This window comes from Rhincodon typus, chromosome 18 (assembly GCF_021869965.1).
Source record: "Rhincodon typus isolate 14 chromosome 18, sRhiTyp1.1, whole genome shotgun sequence".
NCBI classification, from domain to species: Eukaryota; Metazoa; Chordata; class Chondrichthyes; order Orectolobiformes; family Rhincodontidae; genus Rhincodon; species Rhincodon typus.
The window spans coordinates 44,103,919-44,129,289 of NC_063349.1; the positions used below are offsets into that span (position 1 = coordinate 44,103,919).

Here is a 25,371-nt window from a genome sequence, read left to right on the forward strand (position 1 = left end):
TGTGAGGTCATCCATTTTGTTAGGAATAACAGCAAAATGGACTATTATTTAAATGGTGAAAGATAGCATGCTGCTGTGCAAAGGGACCTGGGTGTCCTTGTGCATGAATCACAAAAAGTTGGTTTGCAGGTGCAGCAGGTAATTAAGAAGGCAAATGGAATATTGTCCCTCATTGCTGGAGGAATGGAGTTTAGAAGCAGGGAGGTTATGTTACAGCTGTATAGGGTGCTGGTGAGGCCACACCTGGAGTACTGTGTACAGTTTTGGTCTCCTTACTTGAGAGAGGATGTACTGGCACTGGAGAGGCTGCAGAGGAGATTCATGAGGTTGATTCCAGAGCTGAGAGTCTTGGCTTATGAGAGGAAATTGATTAGACTGGGTCTATACTCATTGGAATTTAGAAGAATAAGGGAGTGTCTTATAGAAACATATAAAATTATGAGGGGAATAAATAAGATAAAAGCAGGGAGGTGGTTTCCACTGGCGGGTGAAACTAGAACTAGGTGGCATAGCCTCAAAATTAGGGAGGGGAGATTTAGGACTGAATTAAGGAGGAACTTCTTCACCCAAAGGATTGTGAATTTGTGGAATTCCCTGCCCAATGAAGCAGTTGAGACTACCTTGTTGAATGTTTTTAAGGCAAAGATAGATAGACTTTTGAACAGTAAAGGAATTAAGGGTTATAGTGAGCGGGCGGGTAAGTGGAGCTGAGTCCATGAAAAGATCAGCCATGACCTTATTGAAGGCAGAGTGGGCTTTACGGGCCTGATTGCCTACTCCTGTTCCTGTTTCCTATATTGGTGTGTTAAAATGAAAGTTAACAAAAGCAAAGAGAAAATGTAAAAGGATCCCTTATTACTAAAATTGTGGTGTATGTAGAACAGAGATCAGGAACGTGGAGGCGGTGGAATGCAATGATTAACATTAACAGTGGATTCAGGTTAATTCAGAATCCAGGAGGGTTAGGTGGGCTGAAGAGAAAACTATTGATAGTATGGTAAAGTGGGCTGAAAGGAGAACTATGGGTAGGAGTCTTAGAAGAGGTAAAGGGAATATTTAGATAGGAATGTTATGGTGGAGATGGTTAAATGAACTCTCTGATACTCACTTTATAAGCAACAAGTAACAATTTATTTACCTAACTCTAACAGTGAGAAAATTAACAGACCTACTAACAAGCCAAACAATTCCCCCTTAACTACTAAATATTCCCGAACAGAACAAAATTCTAATAGCATGCTGTTCCAATAACTATAAGTCTCACTTATATAAACCAAAGTAATAAGAAAAATAAATTAAAACTTAGACTCTCAAAACTACAGTCAGGATGTGTCTTCCGGAATGTTCCATGCCTTTTCCACTGTTCTTCAGTCAGGAATTCTTTCTTTGTCAAATCCTTCTGTCAGGAATATTAGCTAAGAGTGCCATGGTGCCTTTTAAATGGTGCTTAATCAGAGAACTTAAAGATGTCTGAAAGCTAGAGTTTTACTCTTCTGATGGCAGTTCGCTCTCACCCTGATTTTCAAAAACCTTCTTATATACCCCTAATGACCTGTCAATTTTCTTATAAAAGGATTGGTCCTAGGTTGTCAACACCATCAGACTTAAAATTAATTGGGTTTTGCTATCTCGGGCCTGGTTTAAATTAATTGGCTGATATTCAAGCTGGTTGCCTTAACATCAAAACAAACCTAGGTTGCCAATAACGCAGCCAATTGATACATACGTTTCAATTTCAGAACTGTCTGTGCATCTGCAGCTGCTTTATCTCCAAGCTTAAAAAAGCACATCACCTCTTAAAGGGACCGTGCACGCTTTCCCCGTATCATTTCTACAAACAAATTCTAACATCCTGCCTTCTAATTCACAAGTAGTCTACCCAACTTTGTAACAGGAAGGTTAGATGGGCCAAAGATCTCTTGTCTGAAACAATTACTGTGGAGCTCCACTGCAGAGAAAAAGGCAATTAAAGTTGAATAGTTGACTAATCTCAAAAGTTATAAAAACTGATAAAGATTTTAATAAATCTGTTGATAACTGAGATATGGATCAATATTAGGGTACATCTGTTGCATTAAAGTGGGAACATTTCTTATTGGTTCCATTTGAATAATGTGTTGATTTGTGATGTTCCTTTGTCTGCGTTTCAGTGAAAGATGATGACAGAAAAATGTAAAGAGGATTCAGAGGACTGCCTGACAATCTGCTTAAAGTACCTGCTGTTTTTTTATAATTTCTTCTTCTGGGTAAGTGTGCTGATAGCTGCTGAATCGCGCTAAGAAAGGTGGCTGGACACATTCCGGGAAACACTTGCGATACAATGAGAATGAAGAAGTTGGTGATGATGATGATATACATGAAGCTGTAACTCTGACATTGACATGCTGTTGAGACTTCAAGACTCAAGGAGTGGAAGACTACCTGAGAGTTATAACTAGTGTTTGGTGCATTCAAGTGTAAATAAAGAGAATATTGGAACTCCTGAAAGTCAGACAATAGTCACTGGTAGGTAAGGAGAGATGGTGGCATGGTGATGATGTTATGGTTTGTAATTCAGTGGCCCTGGCTAATGTTCTGGGGGCAAGGCTTAAAATTCCATCATGATAGCTGGTGCAGGTTTCATTTCAGATTCAATTAATAAATCTGGAATTGAACATTAGTCTGAGTAATGTAGCTGTGGCAACTATCATCTACCAATCTATCTGGTTCACTAATTTCCTTTAGAGAAGGAAATCTGCTGTCTTTACCTGGTCTGGCGTAGAGGTGAGCCCATACCCACAGTAATGCAGTAGACTGTTAACTGCCCTCTGAAACGACCAAGCGAGTCACTCAGTTCCAGGCCAATTAGAGATGGGCAATAACTACTGATCTCACCAGGGACTTCCATAACCTTCGAAACATAAACGTGAAAATATTGTTTGGTCTATCCGTAGGGTAAACTAACGACCACCATGAGATACTTCTCAGGTGCTGCTAAGATGTTGTAAAGGTAGAGGGACCAGGGGCCTGCAGTGGTGCTGAGGAAGAACATTTCTTTAGCTCCCTTTCAGCAGATAGATTTGAGGTGTAAAAGCACCAGATTTGGGTGTGAGATAATTAATAGGGTTTGTTATTCAAAGACATATGGTGCTGAAGAAATGATTCATATAGAAGGCAGACAGATGGAGAGAGGGAATGCTTGAGGTATTAAATGAGTATTTTGCATCTGTCTGCACTACAGAAAATGCTGCTGTCAATAGCACAGTAAAAGAGAAGGCAGTAATGATATTGGATTGAATAAGAATAGAAAAAGGAAAGCTAAAATATTACTGAAGAGAGAGAGAGATATGTTACTGAAGAGAGAGAGAGATATGTTACTGAAGCTTTTCATCTTGCCCTCATCAGGCCAAATACAACAATGTCAATTTTCAAATAATCCCAATAATTTATACTACAGGAGAAAGGATGCTTGCTGGTTAGCGAGTCAACTGTGATTAGCGGATAGTTTCAACAATGGGAAACTATAGATTCCCTAAGCTCCTGGGTAATTCACAAATGAAGCAACATGTTCATTTTGCTTTGAGCGAACGGGTTGCTGTGCATGTCACAACTAATGCACTCAGGATTGTTCAGCAAGTGCTTCCCAATCACAGAATCACACCTAACTGTAGACATCTTGTCTTGTCTTGAGTTTTTCAAGTATGGGCTGGTTGAGTACACTCAGTACTCTGCTTGTAATAGACAACTCAAGCAAGTCATTGGGAAGTACAGCCTATGTGCCCAGCACTGCACTGCTTCTGAAATTCAGATATGCTCAAATGTGTTGTAGGCAGAATATTTGTTTTTGGATTTTTGGCTGGCAGAAAATACAACCCATGCAGCCACTGCAGGGCAGACATGAAATAGCTTTCTTAACCTATTGCTCAAATATTTGAGACACGTTAATATTCCTGGATAATTTCGACTACTGGATGTTATTCAGGTACGACTATGGCTGAAGGGAAGCTACTTGAAAAGTTTCCAGTGTTCAAAGCCAGAAATTTACCTGATCTGGGTGGAATGTCAGGAAGAAAAGGTAGAAAGTGGAGACGGTCATTATATTGTACCCATCCTTTTCAGATATGTGAATGATACAAAGAGCTTGATGATTGCAAGTTTTATAACCTTGTTTAAAGAAAGGGGGTAAGATAAAACTGAGAGCTACATGCCAATCAGGCTAATATTGGTGATGGAGAAAGGTTTAGAGAGTAATCTGAGAAAAAATTAGTAGTAAGTTGGAAAATATGGACTACTAAGCAGAAGTCAGAAAATCGAAATCATGTTTGACTAAGTTGACTGAATTCATTTCTTGGTGAAATATGAGACTTGATGAAGATATTGGAATTGATGTGTCAGAAGGTGTTGGATAAAACATTATACAATTGATGTGCTAGCAATGGAGACAATGGTGGAGACAGGGTGGTTAAGAAGGCATTTGGCATGCTTGGCTCCATGGCTCAGACCTTTGAGAATAGGAGTTGGGACATTATGTTCAGCTTGTACAGGAGGTTGGTGGGGCCTCTTCTGGAGTACTGTGTCCAGTTCTGGTTGCCCTGTTATAGGAAGGATTTTTTAAGCTGGAGAAGATTCAGAACAGATTTACCAGGATGTTGCCGGGAATGGAAGGTTTGAGTTATAAGGGGCGCTGGATACGCTGGGACTTTTTTCACCAGAGCGTAGGAGGTGGACGGTTGACCTTACAGAGGTTTTTAAAATCATGAGGGGTACAGATAAGGTGAATAACAGGTGTCTTTGCCCTAGAGTAAGGATTTCAAGACTAAGGGGCATATTTTTAAGGTGAGAGAAGAAAGACATGGGGGCAACTTTTTACACAGAGAGTGGTTCATATGTGGAATGAACTTCCAGAGGAAGTGGTGGATGCAGTTACACTTACAACGTTTAAAAGATCTTTAGATAAGTACACAAATAAGAAATATTTGGAGGGATATGGGCCAAGTGCAGGCAGGTGGGACTAGTTTAGTTTGGGATTATGGTCAACATGGACTGGTTGGACCGACAGCTTTGTTTCTGTGCTGTATGACTCCATGACTGTATGAAATTGGCTGAACGACAAGATGCTGATAATAGTGATAAACAAACGAAAAATAGAAAATGCTGGGAATACTCAGCAGTTTTGGCAGCTTGTGTGTAGTAAGGAACAGAGTTAACATTTCAGGCTGATGACTTTTTATCAGGATAAGCTGAGTATTTCCTGCATTTCTGTTTTGTTTTGAATTTCCAGCATCTTTTGAGGCTGTAATGAATGTTAGACTAGAGCGAAGCACAAAACAGTGTTCCTCAGGAGACAGAATTGGATATTTATTTGGATATAGGTTAATGATTATAGATTAACCTAGGCCACCATTCAATATCATTATGGCTGATCAGCCAACTTTCTTGCTTTATCCTTTGATAGTTTTAATCATAAGAACTATATTTACATCATTATTGACAGCCTTGTTGAAAGACACGATATAAAATAAATGGCACATTTTGAAACGGGTGTTCACAAACTGAGGGATAAGGGGTGGAATATGGTCTTGAATCCTTGAAAATGGTAGGGCAATTTGAGAAGGCAGTTTAAAAAGCATATGGGATCATTAGGTTTATTAATAGAAGCATCAGTACAAAAGCAAAGAAGTTATGTCCAATCTGTGCATAACATTGGCAGGGTTTCAGTTGGAGCATTGTGTCTGATTTTGGTTCCTCCCTCTTCAGGAATGATTATGAGGGTGCAGAAGAAATTTACTTGAAAGGTATCAGATTTTTAGATCATTGAAACACCATAAATACATCCAGAAAATAGCCAAGAAGTCTAATGGAATGCCTGCCTATATACCTAGAATAGAAATGGGTAGAGGTTATATGTTTCAGTTGTACCCTGCCCCGGTTAGGACAAACTTAGTAGGTGTGTAAAGTTCAGGGCACTACATTTTATGAAGGATATATTGGCTTTGAAAGGGGATGAAGCACAGATTTACCTGAATGGCACCAAGGAGTAAAAGAGTACATTTTGAGGGCAAATTGCATAATCTACACTTGTACTTCATTGGTTTTATCTAGGGTTACATGATGATCAGAGATTACACAGAGCAGGATTGTATTTCATAGAATTTAGAATGTTAAGGGGTGTCCTTGAAGGAATTTTCCAAGATATTAAGAGGAACAGACATGGTAGATACAGAGAAATTATTACTGCTAGCTGTGGAGACTAGGGCACAGTCTAAAAAATTGGAACCAGACCTTTCAGCAGTGGGGTTAAGTAATGCACAGCTACATTCAAGAGTGATGAATGTGTGGAACTCTCATCTGCAAATGACAAATGATAATGGATTGATTGTTAATGTTAAAACTAAGGATGAAGGAGTTCAGATCTCCAAAGATATTGTGGAATATTAGGCAAAGTTAGGTACACAGCGTTAGTTCACAGATCAGCCATGATCCCATTAGGATATGCTCGAGGGGCAGAATGGCCTCCTCCTTTTAAGGGGCTTTAGTTATGTGGAGAAGCTAGTGAAGCAGATCCACTTTCTCCTGATTGATGAAGGTCGAGAGGATATTTGATAGAGACGTTCAAAGTCAAGAAAGGTTTTGATTTTGTAAAGCAAAACTGATTCGACTGACAGAAGGGTTGGTAATCTGAGGGCACAGATTTAAGATAATTGGTAAAAGAACCAGAGGCGAGAAGAGAAAATATTTTTTGCACAGCGCATTCTTTGATCTGGAATGCACAGCCTGAAGCATGTGCAAGCAGATTCAATCATAACTTCCAAAAAGATAGTTTGATAAAAATAAGTTACAGGTTGGAGAAGCCAATTTTTAAAATAAAACTGTGTGAGTGAGATTGTTGTATGCATTTTTGTTTTGAGTTTGTGACATTGGGCGGCATTCCAAAATTAATCGCAATGCCTGAGCTTCTTCCTTCATCATGCCAGAGGGTACGGAGGTGATTTATGAGAATGTTGCCAGGAATGGAGATTTATAGAAATGTATTGTTGATAAATTAATAAGAATCAGAATGAGAGTGGAAACTTTAATAATGTGCAGCACCCTTTTAAAGGAAATTTATTATTTTGTGGGAGTTTCTGGCAAGGTTAGCATTTCCTGCCCATCCCTAATTACCCCTTGCACTGAGATGCTTCTTCAATAATTTCAAAGGGCAATTAACAATCAACTACATTGGTATGTGGTCTGGAGTCACATGTAGGCCAGACCAGGTAACAGCGACAGATTTCCTTCCCAATAAAGGTACTTAGGGAAATTGATGGGTTTTCGTGCTTCAGAGTCAGCATTGTTAGCTTTCAATTCCAGTCTTTGTTACTTGAATTTCAATTCAATCAGCTGCTGTGACAGGACTTGAACCTGCAACCCCTGAACCGTCAGCCTACCTGGCCTTAGGACAGCGTCACCATGCCACCATCGCCTCCTCTTTCAGGCCTGGGTCATGGCTGAAGCCTTTGTCTGTTCAGGACGCTTGGTTGAGCTGGTTCATTTGTTAGGGATAGCAAAGCATGAGAGAAGATTTGATTGCAATTACAAGAGGCTGAGATAGGATTTTCCGCTGCTTTCCTTAATGGAGAGGTTGTTTGTAGAGGCAGAAACCCTCAAATACATTTCAAGAAAACTTGGACGTGCGTATGTAATTTACAAGGCTACAGCTGGAAAATGAGTTTAGACAGGCACTGACAAGGTGGGCCGAATGGCCTCTTTCGGTGCTGTGATTTTCTATGATTTCCATAACAAATCCTTGAAGGGAAATATTTTAAAGAGCTTCGGGGTAAGGGCAGTGGATCAAAATTAGCTGGATAGCCCCATGAGCTAATAAAGCCACGATAGGCCTGCTCTGCGTTATTCTATGACTGTAAATGACTGGGATCTTCATGGATCACATCCCAAAATATTGGCAGAAACACAGAAGAAATAAGATAACAGTTAAAGGGGATGGGGTCTGTACGGTTCATGTGGTTAGCCATTTGTGATACTGAGTGGAAGTTAACTAGGGGGATAGCAGAGGTGATAAACCATGGGCAGATAAACAAGAAAGTTCTTTGGACTGGAACAGGTTGGGTAGGAGTTTATGAAGCAATGCTAAAGAAAAGGCTGGGGGTTTTGGGGAGTGCAGCCTGGGTAAAGGAAAGCTGCCTGCAGCCAATGAAAGAAAGTCGGCCACAAATAGACTGGAGGCGCCGTCCAGTCTCAGGGAGTTGCGAGCTAATCAGAAACCAATATCTCCCTAGTACCAGCAGCCCCCACAAGGGGCACACAGGGATGGCCTGTGGAGCTTGAGGAGGCAAACAGCAACGGACTGACACTTGATAAGTGCGTAAGGGTCTCGCCAGGGGTCAGTAAGGCTGGGATTTCAGAAGATGTGGGGTGAGATACTCTGGTGGATGATGGTCATAGAAATTAGGAGCAGGAGTAGGCCCTTCAGTCCTTGGGCCTGCTCCACCATTCAATATTATCGTGGCTGATCCTTTACCTCAACACTATATTCCCACTTTCTCTCATTGCCTTGATGTCTTTACTATTTAATAATTTATCAACCTCTTCTTCCTTGAATATATTCAATAACCCAGCCTCTGTAGTAGCAAGTTCTACAGTCTGACCAACCTCCAAGTGGAGAAATATTTCCTCAGCTCAATTCTAAACATCCTGAGACTGTCACCCTTGATTCTAGTTTCACTGACCAGGGAATGGTGGTCACGTGGTATTCCTATGTTTGCTGTGCCACGGATGCACAAGTTTGTGTAACGGATGTTTCTTGATGTGTCTCTAGATGGCAGGTGCTGGAGTGATGACCATTGGAACTTGGACGTTGGCTGAGAAAAGAAACTACTTGAGCCTCCTTCCATCCAGTACGTTTGCCGTCTCTGCCGGTATTCTCATCTTTGCTGGTAGCCTCGTGCTGGTCACTGGATTCTTTGGTTGTTGTGCAGTTGTTCGAGAACAGCAGGCCGGTCTGGCAGCAGTAAGTGCTCAACCTCTGGCATTGTAACAAAACACAGGGTGCCTCTGAGAATCAATGAAATGAATTCACTGGTGTAATTTTACAAAATGTTTTATCTATGAACCAATTGACCCAGAATGGGGAGGGATATTTTCACTCGGAGAGGATGAAACTCTTAGGAGTTGTACCCGTGACAAGTGGGAAGCACACATACCGAAACAATGACCATCTCCAACAAAAATCTAACCATTGTCTTTTGACATTCAGTGGCATTACTACCACTGAATCCCCCACTATAACATCCTGGGAGTGACTATTGACCAAAAACTGAACTGTACTAGCCATGTAAATAATGTGGCTATAAGAGCAGTTCAGAAGTTAGGCATCTTGCTGTGAGTAACTCACTTCTTCACTCCCCAAAGCCTGTCCGCCATCCACGAGGCACAAGTTGGGAGTGTGATGGAATATTCCACCACTTACCTGGACGAGTGTAGCTTCATTAACACACAAGAAACTTGACACCATCCAGGACAAAGCAACCTGCTTGATTGGCACCATACCCACAAGCATCAACTCCCTCCATCACTGATGCTCAGTAGCAGCAGTATGTGCTATATACAAGGTGCTCTGCAGAAATTCACCAAGGCTCCTAAGACAACACCTTCCAACTCATGACCACTTTCATCGAGAGGCACAAGTGCAGCAGATTCATAGAAACACTGCTACCTGCCGACTTCCCTCCAAGCCACTCACCATCCATATATTGTTGTTACTCCAGTGTTGCTGGGTCAGAATCCTGGAAATCCCTCGTTAATGACATTATGGTGCTGCCTACACCAAATGGACTGTTGCGGTTCAAGAAGGTTCAATTCACCACCTTCTCAAAGGCAACTAAGGATGGGTAATAAATGTTGGCTGAGCCAGTGATGCCACATCCCCTGAATGCATAAAAGAAACCCTGAAATTCTTCAGAGCTGGGCAGTGGTAAATCCCTTCAGGTAAACCATGAAAGAGGATAGAATGGTAGAGTGTTCTGTTTCCCTGCAGTTCTTGTTGAAGTTTCAGGTGGAGAACCTGGAGGATTTCCATTTCCAAAATATCCCCTAATTTCCATCTCATATTCATTTGGTTATTGTTCACGAAATTTTGAATTAATGAGATTTGTAGTTCTCCTGTTCCAACTGTATGGCGTAACATCCAAATATTCACAGTTTATTGAAGTTTCAAATGATTACCAATGGTCCTCAGCTTCATTACAATTTAAAACAAACAGTTCCATTCACAATTTGATAATCTGCCACAAAACATTCAGTCTGGGTTAAGCAGAAATCCGCAAGGAAATGTGAAGAATTTCTGAAAGCACAATCTCTCCCATACTCAGTAGTGTTTGACAAGCACCATGCGTGACTGTCTTGTACCATTTGTAATAAATGTCAGTGAACTTATTTTGGTCTGCAAGATGTACACATATAATAGGAATTGGCCATTGTTGGTAAATAAGGAATAGGAAATATCTATATTTTTCTCACATGTTCCATTATTCTTCAGTTAGTTCTTGGGAATTGGCATTTATTATCAACACCCCATTAATCTGGCACTGGAGTCACAAATTAATCCAAAATAGGTATGGACAATCCAAAATAGGTATAGACAGCAGATTTCCTTCCCTGAATGTAGTGTGGTTTACTCCTGCTTTGATTTCTCATGTTTCCGTTCATCAAAATCTTGACTGAAGATGTCAGGCTGAGACAGATAGATTCTTGATTCCCTTATTGATCAAGAGTTATGGGAAAAATGCAGGAAAGTGGATATGAGGAATCTCGGATCAGCCATGATCCTATTGAATGGCGGAGCAGGCTCGAGATGCTGAATAGCCTACTCCTGTTTCTATTTCTTACGGTCTTATGGATTATGTTGATCTACCGGTCCATTTATAAAAGGAGCTATTTTCTAAAGGAGCTCAGTACACCCTCCTCCATTCCCACCCCACCCTCAATTTCAAAGTTTCAGACTATCCTCTGATGGCCACTTGGACCACAGTCTTTAAATTGTGCCCACTCTCCACACCAACCTGGCTGAAAGTAAGAAATCCATTTCACAACTGGAGTGAAAAGTTCGAATAATTCAACCACCAGTACAACACTTAGTGGGGACCTAAAGATGATTGTTTTTTCTTGGTCTAAAATACAATCTTGTCCAATGAGTAAAGATTTAAAAGCATAAAACCGTGAAGCTATGTTGGATCTGAAGTAGTGTGTATCTTCAAGTAATAATTGACCTCACATATAAATTGACCCCAGACCTTTTTTTTTCAATTCATTTGTGGGATGTAGGAGTCACTTGAGAAGTTGGTGGTGAGTTGTCTTCTTGAACTGCTATAGCCCATTTCATGTTGGTATACCCACAATGCAGTTAGGGAGGAAGTTGTAGGATTTTGACCCGATGACACTGAGGAGGAATAGTGACATATTTCCAAGTCAGGATGGTGAGTGGCTTGGAAGGGAATTTACAAGTGATGGTGTTCCCATATATCTGTTGCCCATGTCCTTCTGGATGGTAGTGGTCCTGTGTTTGGAAGGTTCTATCGAAAACCCACAGAAGCCCTTATTTTTCAAATCCCGCATGCTAGGCTTGTGGGTGTTGTTCGTGGGGACAATTCAATGAGTCATTTTTCACAATTGTTTGTTTCCCATTTAAACATTGGAGATATTAGTTTATTGTCTGGAACAGTCGCTACCTGCTCAAGTCAGAACCACGGACAGCAACAAGAGTCAGATCAATATCAACATTTCAGCATAGAATCATAGAATCCCTACATTGTGGAAACAGGCCATTCGGCCCAACAAGTCCACACCAACCCTTCGACAAGCATCCCACCCAGTCCCATAACCCTACCCTTTCCCTGTAACCCTGCATTTCCCATGGCTAAGACACTATGGGCAATTTAGCAGTTCCAAAGATCCAGAATAGACATCCCCCTTCAAAAGTATCACTTGTGTAAAGTTCGACCCTCCTTAACCCAATGTTGCCCCCTGCCCCACCACCACCTGCGTTTTCCTGCCTCAACATTTGGTCTCAAAAGCCCAACTCTAATACAAGTACATTTTCTCTTCTTTGCAGAAAGAGGCCATTCGGCCTATCGTGTCTGCACCAAACCTCCAAAGAGTATCCCACCCAAACTCCACCTCCAACCCTATCCCACACAGTTCACCCAAGAGTGGAATTTGGTCTGTAGTGCTATGAGGCTCCAGTGCTAACACTGAGCCACCATGCTGCCTCAGTGGTTAGCACTGCTGTCTCACAGCACACATCCTCGTTTGATTCTACCATCAGGTGACTGGCTGTATGGAGTTTGCATGTTCTCCCCATGTCTGCGTGGGTTTCCTCCGGGTGCTCCCGTTTCCTCCCACAGTCCAAAGATGTGCAGGTTAGGTAGATTGGCCGTGCTAAATTGCCCAGTGTCCAGGGATATGCAAGCTGGATGGATTTGCCATGGGAAATAGAAGGTGATGAGAGTGGGTTTGGGTGGGATGCTCTTCAGTTGGTCAGTGTGGACCTGATGGGCCAAATGGCTTGCTTCTAAGTACATATGGTATAATTTGACAGTCCAATTGTGTAAACTCCCAGGTGTGATTGTGCTAGGATTTCCTGCAATGCCTCCAAAACCTTTCTGAGCTGTCCCAGATAATTTGAAAGATGAGCTGACAAACTGCCTAAGCCAATTGTTCCTTTCTTTATTTTTCCCTCCTGTTTCACATAAGGGATTTTATTATATCACATGCAGGGTATTTTTAACATTTGAGAAGGTTGTAAATCTGGAAAGGCAATAAGAGTGATGTGGCTCCTCATGAAACTGTGTTCGCCTCTAACAACTTTCACTTCACATTTTAATTCCCCAAAACAGACCTGTGCTATTTTTAAAAATTTATTTTTTAAACTCTGTCATGGGATGCGGTTATCACTGGAATTGTCCTTGAGCTGAGTGTCTTGCAAGGCCTTTCAAAGCGTAGTTAGAGTCTACCACAATACTGTGGGTCTAAAGTCACTTGATGAGGTAAAAACAGTAAATTCCCTTCCCCAAAGGACATTAGTGAACCAGATTTTTTTTTTAACAACTATTAATGATACTTTGTGGTCACCAATGCTGAATCAAGTTTTTACTTCCATATTTATTTATTAATTGAATTTAAATCAGTGAGATTTGAACTCAAATACCCAGAACATTAACCTGGGGTCTCTGGATTACTGCTGCAGTGATATCACCACTGCACCATGGTCTGTCTATGATGAATTTTGGCTATACGTAAATGTGCCTAGATACCAACTGATCCATGATTCCAAAATCTGAGAACACAGCTTTCTACTGGTTCTAGTGTTAGTCCGCAAATGTTTTTTTAAACTCAATCATACTTACTGGGTTGGGATCAGAATTGACAAATTCTGGGTTATTACCCTGGTTTCTAATCAGTGCTTTCATTTAGATTTCAGTTCTTTTGCAGATTGCCAGTTTTACTTTATCCGGTATCTCTGACCAGTATCTCTGATTGAACGTTGCTTTTAAGGATTGGAAGATTGGAAGATTTAAAGCACCAACTGTTGGTAACAAATGGTTCCTTGTAGCTATTGCAAATTCAACAGTATGATAAAGCTTTCTCTAATCTTCCCAACAGAGTGCACCAACTGCCAAAGTCTCGGTACACTTCCTTTTTCCCATGACAGGAATCTGATTGGGCTGTTTTGTGCTGAATTTTATCGACACTTCCAAACTTTGTTTCTCTTGGATCTCCTTAGCTGGATGGAGGAGATGCTTTCCGAGTCAGAATGAGTGGGATTCTTACTGGGGAGAGCTGCCCCCTCCCTATATGGAATAAATGACCACATCTTTTACTCAAGCATGTTCCAATGACGAGATCTCCTGGGTGTTAATTTGGATCCAAAGCAGTCAGTGAGAGGGAAAACCAAAACATCTTCTTTTGTGGCAGGAGGTTATTGTCTGCTCAATTTTACATCTCCTTCCAGCCCCTAGTATTACAAGTGCTCCATATGTATCTGCGCTCAGACAATAAATAGCCACCATCTGTTTTAGCTTAACTTGAATAATCACGGCTTTTTTAAAAACTAATCAGACACTAACACTGGGAAATCTAACAGTAAGATCTTTTGTTATGGATTTTTCAAACATGGACTGATTGAGTATAGTCTTTACTCCATCTGTTATGAACAATGTATATTCTGCATTTGTGTTCTGAGCATATTGGATGTGATTATATGATTGTGTTAAACAACCCTGAGTGTGCTACTAGCTACGCTGCAACTGTACAAACCTGGACCAAACCTGGAGTACTGTGATTCCCTTATTTAAAGAAAGATATCATTTCATTGGAGGCAGTTCAGAGAAGGCTCACTGGGTCATTCCTGCTATGGAGGGATTCTCTTATGAGCAAAGGCTAAACAGGTTGGGACTCTACTCACTGAAGTTTAGAAGAATGAGAGTTGATCTCATTGAAATGTAGGATTCTTAAGGGGCTTGACAGGGTAGATGCTGAGTGGTTGTTTCCCCTTATGGGAGAGTCTAGGTTCAGAGGGCATAATCTCAGAATAAAGGAGCACCAATTTAAGACTGAGATGAGAAGGAATTTCTTCTCTCAGAGGATTGAGAGTCTTTGGAACTGCTTGCCAAGAGAGCCCTATTTAAGGCTGAGATAGAAAGATTCTGATCAGTCGGGGAAGCAAGGATTACAGGGAAATGTCAAGAAAGTGGATGTGAGGAATGTCGGATCAACCATGATCCTATTGAATGGTAGAGCAGGCTCGAGGGGCCAAACGGCCTACTCCTGTTCCTATTTTTTATGGTCTAACAATCAATTTAAGGGAATTAGTCAAGCTCATGATGTAACTAGATTACACTTACTAGAAGTGACGTACTTTCATACATAGGAAGATGTTTTCTCTAAACAAAAGGAACATGTTTAAGCCTGTGCCTTTTTTTTGAATTACCTGGTGACTTGGGAGCCTACAGTTTCCTATTGTTTTCTCAACAGTAATGTATTTGCCAATCAAAGTTGCTTGCTAAACCATCACTCCTCTTCTCTCCTGCAGTGTAAATAGTTGTGATCATTTGAAATTTGCCATTCTTGCATTTGTCCTGATGAAAAGCTTCAACAACACATCTCTCTTTACAGCAAAGTTGAAGTTCTGCATCCACTTCAATGTGGGATAAAAGCCTTGTCCCTGTGCATATTGTAGACTATACCATCACCTCACTTGGGTGACCTTTGTAAATCATTTACCAGTTTTCACTTCTTGCTAGGCTTTTAACAAAATTCTTATTCTTTTGGCCACGCAACTGACTAACTCTGAAAGGAGACAGAATTTGTGAAGATTGTTTTCCACTAACTGTTCCCTGTCCCCAGTCTGCAATGTTCCCTCATTGTTATTCGTTCCTAGCAAGCAGTGACCTCACTTTCCAGCTCTGGCAAAATGTTCTGCATCTGAAACGTTAATTTATTCAGTTATGTTTTCAGCAATTCTTTTGTTTCTTTTTAGTTCCTGATTTTCTGCATTTGCCCATTCTCTCTTCTTAGCTGGGGAAGTGGATCTGAGTTCAGTGCTGTGTTTACAGGCGTGAACTCTTTGGTACAGTGCTGCTTAAGCCTTTTCTCAGTGAGGTGTGAGCTCTGTTTAGTCAAGTTAATCCTTCAGAAACTGTCCTGTCAGAGACACTGGGGATCAACATTATATTGTCGAAGTCAATGTACTATTTCTGTCTCTCTGTCTGTATAACATGTCTTGAGATTGCCAGAGTGCAATACAGCTGATTCTTGCTCAGATCTGAAAATCAGCTTTATTTTGCCCACTAGGAATTCCTATTTGGATTCCATTCAGATAAGAACATAAGAACTAGGAGCAGGAGTAGGCCATCTGGCCCTTCGAGCCTGCTCCGCCATTCAATAAGATCATGGCTGATCTTTTCATGGACTCAGATCCACTTACATGCGTTCTCACCGTATCCCTTTATTGTTCAAAAAAAATCTACCTTTTTTTTAGAAACATTTACTGAAGTAGCATCAACTACTTCACTGGGCAAGGAATTCCATAGATTAACAACCCTCTGGGTGAAGAAATTCCTTCTCACTTCAGTCCTAAATCTGCTCCCTCTAATCTTGAGGCTATGCCCTCTTGTCCTAGCTTCACCTGCCAGTGGAAACATCCTCTCTACTTCTATCTTATCTATTCCCTTCATAATTTTATATGTTTCTATAAGATCCCCCCTCAATCTTCTGAATTCCAATGAATATAATCCCAATCTACTCAGTCTCTCCTCATAAGCCAACCCCCTCAACTCCGGAATCAACCTAGTGAACCTCCTTTGCACCCCCTCCAGTGCCACTACATCCTTTCTCAAGTAAGGAGACCAAAACTGCACATAGTACTCCAGGTGTGGCCTCACCAGCACCTTGTACAGCTGCAACATAACCTCTCTGCTTTTAATTTCAATCCCTTTAGCAATGAAGGACAAAATTCCATTTGCCTTCCTAATTACTTGTTGTACCTGCAGACCTACCTTCTGTGATTCATGCACAAGGACACCCAGGTCTCTCTGCATAGTAGCATGCTGCAACTTTTTACCATTCAAGTAATAATCCTTTTTACTATTACTCCTACCAAAATGTATGACTTCACATTTACTTACATTGTATTCCATCTGCCAGACCTTTGCCAACTCACTCAATGTATCTATGTTCCTCTGCAAAGTTTCACAGTCCTCTGCACACTTTGCTTTGCCACTCATCTTAGTGTCATCTGCAAACTTTGACACCCTACACGTGGTCCCCAACTCCAAATCATCTATATAAATTGTAAATAATTGCGGCCCCAACACCGATCACTGAGGCACACCACTAGTCACTGACTGCCAGCTAGAATAGCACTCATTTATCCCCACTCTTTGCTTCCTGTTAGTCAACCAATCCTCTATCCATGCTACTACTTTACCCTTAATGCCATGCATCCTTATCTTATGCAGATACCCAGACCCAAACTCTGCAATTCCCTCTGTTTCTCTCTCTCCTCCTTTAAGATAATCCTTAGAAACTACTTTTGGACATCTGACTTAATATCACCTTGCTGAGATGGTGTCAACCTTTGCTTGACAGTGAATCTGCGATATTTTGGGATATTTCCCTATGGAGAAGGAACTATATAAAGAAAGTTGTTGTTGTACAATTCAGAGGGGAGGGTGACATGACACTAATATGAGAGTGCAAAGTGTATTAATAATCCCGGGATCAGGATTAATGCTGCACGGACATGGGTTCAAATTCCACTGAGGCAGCTGGTTGAATTTAAATTCAAATGTTACTAATAAGAAGAAAAACTATGGATATGAAAGCTCGTCTTGATAATGATGACCATGAAATTATGGCTGATTGTTGTAAGAGTCTATCTGGTTCACTAAGGTTCTTTAGGGAAAGAAATCTGCCATCCTTAATTTGGGGCATCATATTGAGGTTGTACTGGACATTGGTGAGACCTCTTCTGGAGTAAAGCGTGCGGTTCTGGTCACCCTGTTATAGGAAGGATATTATTAAACTGGAGAAGGTTCAGAAAAGATTTACCAGGATGTTGCCGGGAATGGAGGGTTTGAGAAATGAAAATAGACTGGAAAGACTGGGACTTTTTTCACTGGAGTGTAGGAGGCTGAGGGGTGACCTTATTGAGGTTTATAAAATAGTGAGGGGCATAGATAAGCCGAATGATAAGGGTCTTTTCCCTAAGGTGGGGAAATTCAAAACTAGGGGTCATATTTTTAAGGTGAGAGAAGATTTAGAATGGACATGAGGGGCAACCTTTTTACACAGAGAGTGGTTCGTGTGGAATGAACTGCCAGAGAAAGTGTTGGATGCAGGTACAGTTACAACATTTAAAACACATTTTGATAAGTTCATGAATGAGAAAGGTTTGGAGGGATATGGGCCAAGCGCAGGCAGGTGGGACTAGTTTAGTTTGGGAACATGATCAGCAAGGACTGGTTGGACTGAAGCATCTGTATCCATGCTATGTGACTCCATGACTCTAGACCCATAGCAAAATGGTTGACTCTTAACTGCCCTCTGAAAAAGCCAATCAATTCAAGGGCAATCAGGATGGCAATAAATACTGGCCTTGATAGTGATGCCTACATGCCATAAAATGAAATCATAGATCATCTACAGTGGGACTGATGGAATTGCTTGACAGAGAGTTGGCATGGATTCAGTGGGCAAAATGGCTGCCTTTTCTGCCAATTCAACTGTATGACATCGGTTTGCTCACTTTCCCCTCACTGTTTTTCATGCTAATGCCTCTCCAAAGCCACAACATTTGATCCAGAGACTCCTTCCTTCCTGGGTTCATTCAAGTCTCAAATGAATAGAATTCCAGTTCTGTGCTTTAGCGAAATGCTAATTGAAGAGGATGCTTGAATCTATATGTGATGCTTTACCAGGTCAACACATCTCGAAGTTCTTTTGCTGTGAAGTGGAATGACACAGATTGTTAAACACCATGTAACTTTCAGAGTTGTCCTTCTGGCCATACTCATTTCTATTTGTGAGTTTTGTTCTCGTAGAGGCGTAGAGATGTACAACATGGAAACAGACCCTTCAGTCCAACTCGTCCATGCCGACCAGATATCATAAATTAATCTAGTCCCATTTGCCAGTATTTGGCCTGTATCCAACTGAGCCCTTCACATTGAGATACCCTTCGGGAAGCCTTTTAAATGTTGTAGTTGTACTTGCCTCCACCACTTTCTCTGACAGTTCATTTCATACACGCACCACCCTCTGCATTAAAAAAGTTACCCGCCAGGTCCTTTTTAAATCTTTCCCCTCAAAGCTGTGTCCTCTAGTTTTGGACTCCCCCACCCTGGTAAAAAGATCTTGGCTATTCATCGTATCCATACCCCTCATGATTTTATAAACCTCCATAAGGTCACCCCTCAGCCTCCGACCCTCCAGGGTAAATAACCCCAGCCTATTCAGCCTCACCCTATAGCTCAAACCCTCCAACCCTGGCAACATCCTTGTAAATCTTTTCCACACCTTTCCAAGTTTAACAACACTTTTCCTGTAGCAGGGAGATCAGAACTGAACACAGTATTTCAGAAATGGCCTAACCACTATCCTTTACAGCCGCAACATGACCCCTTTGATCCTCTCTGTCACTTGTATTCAGTTTCACCACCTCGATTGAAATGCTTCACAGGAAAATTAAACTCAACATTGCTAAGACAGAAGAGCAGCGACACCGGGTCAACCTTTGTTCCAGCTAATTATTGGCACCATCTGCTATGAGCAGATGGAAGCCAACTACAATCAGCCAAATGCAAACAGTTGCAACAGTTAAAGGAAAGGTTGTGTTTGAAAACTCAATAACCATTGTCTGAGGAAGGGTCACCGGACCCGAAACGTTAACTCTGTTTTCTCCTTCACAGATGTTGCCAGACCTGCTGAGCTTTTCTAGCAACTTTGTTTTTGTTCCTGATTTACAGCATTCGCAGTTCTTTTGGTTTTTAAACCATTGTCTAAGAATTGAGTGACATAGCACAGAAGGGATAAAAAAACTGGGAATTATCTATGTGGCAAAGGACAAAGCAGGAGCTGGCTTGTCCTCCACATACACTTATTCGAAATGTCCACAGCTGCTGATGTACAGAGAACCTTTCCCTTCTCCAAATAACTCAGCTAATAAGTGGAAACCAATTTTTTTTTTAATTGAAAAGCAAAAGTGCCCTGACGACAAAGGAGAAACTAAAGGAGCTAAATCAGAACAGTGTTGGATGGGGAAGTAATGACCACCTGTCTTGAAAATCAGATTTGTTCTTAAATACATGCCTGACTAACATCCAATGCGCTTAACCCCGGCTAGAGCATGCACCTCTACAAATTCAATTGACACAAGATTGGAACGTGAACAATGAGACCATTTAGTCCATCGTGTCAGTGCTGGCTCCTTTGTAGAGCTGTCCAATTTATCCCACTCCTGTCTTCTTGCCCCACAGCCACATAACTGTCTTCCCTTTCATGAATTTATCCATCTCTCTGCTTTCATTCCTGATCACAACATTTGCTGTGTAGAGAAAGTAATCCTTCCTCACAATATCTCTGGTTCTTTTGCCAATTACATTAAATCTGTCTCCTTTGGTTACCGACTCTCCTGCCGCTCTGGAAGCTGTTTCTCCTTGTTTACTCAGCTGTTCCTGATTTTGAATGTTTCTATCAAATGACCTGTTCGCATACTCAACTCGGAGTAGAACAAAGCAGCTATTCCATCTTCCTGGAGTCCTGCATTTGTACTCCCATGCTGGTTAATGCAGAACCTCTGTAGACCTTGACATTATTATAATAACTCTGGAGGAGTGTACTGTCATTATCTAGTTCCATTACTCCCCTAGTCACAATATAAATGTAAGTGTTTTACCAAGTTATTCTTATGGCCAATTATCTACGTTAGTTTCAGAATACAAAAATAACCTGTCATCCAGGTTTCTTTAATAAACAATAGAATTTACTATAAAATAAATATTTATTTAACAATGATGCAAAGCTCACTAACAATTTGAAATATGAAATTATAACTATTATCCCTTCCAAAAAACTTAATACATAGGCACATGCATTGGTCACAGAAGTAGTGAACAAACGTTCTCAGCGCAGAACACCTTTAAAAAGTTGTTTAAAAAGCCTGACCTGAAACGCTCCATAAAAGCTCATGGCCTTTTTGAGATTGCAGGCCCTTTGATTGGGCCTGAAGCCTCAGGGACACTTTTTAAAACATTGTTCACGAGTTATGGGGCATCGCTGGAAGCATTTATTGACCATCCCTAATTTCCCAGACACTTGTAAACACAGAGCCAGCCTGTTAAATGACTGTCTTTCAGATGATTTCCCAGGCAGGAAAAGTGACAGTCAGAACTCAGGAGGTGGAAATGATGTTAACACCCGCACCGCCCCCCCCCCCCCCCCCCCCCCCCCTCCCCCCAACCTCTCACAATCCAAAAACATAAGATTCTGCCCATTGTGTCATTGTGGAACAGTTCAGTACTTTGTACTGAATGATACAATCTATGGTTTGAAAGTTTGTACTTTTTGTCACGATTTAATTGGGAAGTTTTTTTTTGCACCAGTAGCAACGTCTCACTGTTCCACAAGCCATCCCAAAATGCACAAAATCCCAACGAGACCACCAAAAGCATCAACAAAAACAGAAATTGTTGGAAAAAACCCAGCAAGTCTGGCAGCATCTGTGGAGAGAAAGCAGAGTTAACGTTTTGGGTCCAGTGACCCCTCTTCAGAACAAAGCATCAATTTGCCTGAATAACTGCAATTCAGATCAATAGCTATTCACACCAGACTTCACCATTAATGGAAAATGCCTCTGACTATTGTAGCACATCTAACTTTTACACATGACTCTATGACAAAGAAAGAAAGGATCCATTACTAATTGACTTAAACTATACCCCTTTAAAACCCCCAAATACCAACAAATGTACTCACAATTAACACAGACAGAAGACAAGTTTGATGCATATTTTATGGGTGGAAAAGAATAGAGACAGGATAAGCAAAATTCCAAAGCTCTTAGTGAATCGTGAGCTTCGATACTGAAGGTCACACCATCAGAAACTTTTGGCCAATCAGTCACTGGGAACCTAGGTTTAGAGTTTTAAAAAGTGAGATGGTATGTGCTTTTCTTCCTGGTGTCAATGGGAGAGACAGGTCAGAGGCTGAGAGGCAAGGGCAGGGATGTGATGTTTAGCGAGCATTCTCTCACTTCCAATTCGACCCAGATTGGAGCAAATTGCACCCTCCCCCCACAACCCAACGGGCCAGTTATCCCAGCTTCCCAGTTGGAAAATCAGCCACTTTCAGGGTTTCAGAGGCCTTCCCCCTCCCTGCTATTTGTGCCTCCTGTAGCTCCCCTAACCCCTCCAAATAGGCAGGCAGATTCCCCTCGTTCCCCTTTATTACCAGCCAGGAAAGGTAGGAAGCAGATCAGTGATTTGAGTCAATTGAGTGGCCATTCATTAACCAATTAAGAACCTTGACCGGTGATAAGTCAAGAGGGTTGGCCATGGACCCTGTCACCCAGAATTTTATGGCTGAAGATGTAGGAAGGGGGAGCGATACCTCCATGGGCCCAACACACTCAGTTTCTCTCTCACCACCTTTCCAGGAAGTGGACAATTATGCTCTTGATAATTGTTGAAAAGTAAGGAGTGCACAGTCAAAGCTTGAATTCCATTAAAGAAACTGTAAGTGCAAAAAATGAGCTATTATTGGCAGGAATATAACCCAGGAAATCCAATACAAATAGCTCAGTAAATGGGAACTCTTGTTTGACCTAGTGGTGTGAAATATAGCTATGTTAAAGGTTGTGTAGAATGGAACTACTTTTAATACAGACGATGTTTTCACTAAAAAGATTATGGTTATAATTTTTCTGTTTTACCTTTTCAGTACTTTTCCCTACTCCTGCTGATCTTCCTAACTGAGCTGGTGGCTGGGATTCTTGCTTGTGTTTATTACCAGCAGGTAAGCTTAAATCTGATTTGGTAAAATGAACCTTATTCAAAGATGAGGAGAGTGGAATGTCTCAGTGAGGAGGAAGTGGTGGAGTGATATGTTAGAGCTTGCGTGTGCTGCACTATGGACCATTACAACCCCAGTCGAAGCCAGCAGGCGACATGTAGCAAGTTTCTTTTAAAATTTGTAGGGCCTTCATGACAATAGATTGCAGCATTTCCCCCATTCTGATGTCAATCAAATTAACCTGCAGTTCTCATTCCTTCTCTCCCTCAGTTCATGCAACATGGTGTTACATTTTCCAACTTCTAATCTGACAAGAACATTCCCCAGTCTTGGGAATTCTCGAAAATCCTAGCCAGCACATCCAGCTATCGCATTGCAAACTCAGGAGTGAACCTTAGATCAAGGTTGGCTTTCTTGCCTGGGAGCAAATAGAGGCTCTCAAGTTGTTGATTAATGGTCAGTTGAGGATCTCATCCCACGCCTTCTGGTATTCAGTCAGTGGTCAGGGGTGGGGGGTCACTGGGGGCTGTGGGCATGTGGGCATGTTGCCATCTGAAGTCCTCCCTAATGTGTTTCAGTGGGGGTGGCTCCCTGCTTATTCCGCACCCTCTGTCAGATGTAGCCCACATAGCCCGAGCCTGGAAGAGCAGACCCTTCCGACCTTGCACAGCAACTCCCCTTGCTGCCCATGCTGGGTTACACTCATACCACACACGGCTCTTCTTGGGCTCCCACCGATGTAGCTGATTCTTGGCCACCTGTAGTCCCAACAGTGGCCATGGCTCCTGGTGGCAATGCAGAGACTGGAGAAGAGCCGCTGAGTCATTAATTGGTAGGTGGCTCTTGGATCCAGGCTCCTTACGGGGGCCAGGCAGCGCAATCCTATCTGGGCATCTGGAATAGCAGTGGGGTACTAGGGATGGTGGGGGAGGGTGTTGTACACGGACTCTCTCGCTGATGGGCAGGGTCACCAAAATATAAATTAACTTCATCCCTTTGTGTAGCGTGACTGCAGCTACTGGTACCACCCTGCAGGTATTAACAAGAATTAGAGGATAGAATTCCAGAGATATATATGAGCAGTCATCTGCAAAGCTATGCTCCTGAATTCAGTACAGGGAGGTAGCACTGCAGACTTGTTCAGCTCTGCCATCTGAACATCACAACAGTAACTATTAGATGGAGAATTGTGGCTGATAGCTCCAAAATGCTTTTTCTTTGTAACTCTTTAACTAGAAACTCAAAGGATGAGTGAGGCCGTTTCCGATGAACGTGATCATCTTTGTGAAGGCAGAGGGAATGCCTAAAGTATTATGTGACGACTTTGCATCTGCCTTTAATTCAGAGGCTGATGCTGCTGCCAATCACAGAGAAAAAGAGCACCATATTGGACGAGATGAAAATAGGTAAAAGAGAAGCTATGTTGGCAGGGCTCATAGTAGAAATGTCACTTGGTCCGAATTGAAAACATCCTCAGTTACTGAGGAACATAAGGGAGGAAAGTACAGGAGACATTTCTGCAACGCTCCATTGAGGATTTGGATGGTGCCAGATTACAACTGTTGCAACCCTACAAAGGGAAGAGGTGGACAAATACAAACCTAACTTTCGAGGTGATATGAATGAAAAACCTGGAGAAATTCAGCAGGTCTGGTAGCATCTGTGGACAGAGAGACAGACAGAGTTAACATTTCAGGGCGATGACCTTGCTATCTAAAAGAGTGCTCAAACCTTTCACCTAGGTGTTCTTCACTTGAGTGACAGACAAAAGACAGGGAGTCGTCTCACACCTTAATTAAACAAATCCTTGTTTATTTAGGGATAGTAGGAACTGCAGATGCTAGAGAATCTGAGATGACAAGGTGTAGAGCTGGATGAACACAGCAGGCCAAGCAGCATCAGAGGAGCAGGAAGGCTGACGTTTCGGGCCTAGACCCTTCTTCAGAAATGGGGGAGGGGAAGGGGGTTCTGAAGTAAATAGGGAGAGAGGGGGAGGCGGATAGAAGATGGATAGAGGAGAAGATAGGTGGAGAGGAGACAGACAGGTCAAAGAGGTGGGGATGGAGCCAGTAAAGGTGAGTGTAGGGGGGGAGTTAGGGAGGAGATAGGTCAGTCCAGGGAGGACGGACAGGTCAAGGGGGCGGAATGAGGTTAGTAGGTAGGAGATGGGGGTGGGGCTTGAGGTGGGAGGAGGGGATAGGTGGGAGGAAGGGCAGGTTAGGAGGCAGTAGGAGGAGGGGAGATTTTGAAGCTTGTGAAGTCCACATTGATACCATTGGGCCGCAGGGTTCTCAAGCGGAATACGAGGTGCTGTTCCTGCAACCTTCGGGTGGCATCATTGTGCACTACAGGAGGCCCAGGATGGACATGTCGTCTGAGGAACGGGAGGGGGAGTTGAAATGGGTATGGGTAACCGCATGGGCCCAAGCTACGCCTGCCTCTTTGTAGGTTACGTGGAACAATCCCTCTTCCGTAGCTACACTGGCCCTAAACCCCACCTCTTCCTCTGTTACATTGATGACTGTATCGGCACCACCTCGTGCTCCCACGAGGAGCTCGAACAGTTCATCCACTTCACCAACACCTTCCACCCCAACCTTAAGTTCACCTGGACCATCTCTGTTACCTCGCTCTCCGTCCTGGACTTCTGTTTCCATCTCTGGCAACCACCTGGAAACCGATATCCATTTCAAGCCCACCGACTCCCACAGCTACCTAGAATACACCTCCTCCCACCCACCTTCCTGCAAAAATGCAATCCCCTATTCCCAATTCCTTCGCCTCCGCCGCATCTGCTCCCAGGATGAGGCATTCCACTCCCGTACATCT

At 42.2% G+C, this 25,371-nt stretch overlaps 1 protein-coding gene across 1 annotated transcript in view; it reads left to right on the forward strand.

The window, feature by feature from the left end:
* Nucleotides 1–25,371, forward strand: part of tspan11 (tetraspanin 11) — a 66,984-nt gene that overhangs the window by 12,056 nt on the left and 29,557 nt on the right. Inside the window, exons 2-4 of the mRNA XM_048607776.1 lie at nt 2,151–2,246; nt 8,795–8,986; nt 22,471–22,545. Of these exons, the coding sequence (XP_048463733.1) occupies nt 2,157–2,246; nt 8,795–8,986; nt 22,471–22,545 (357 nt within the window). The 5' untranslated portion in view covers nt 2,151–2,156. The remainder of the gene's footprint in view (nt 1–2,150; nt 2,247–8,794; nt 8,987–22,470; nt 22,546–25,371) is intronic.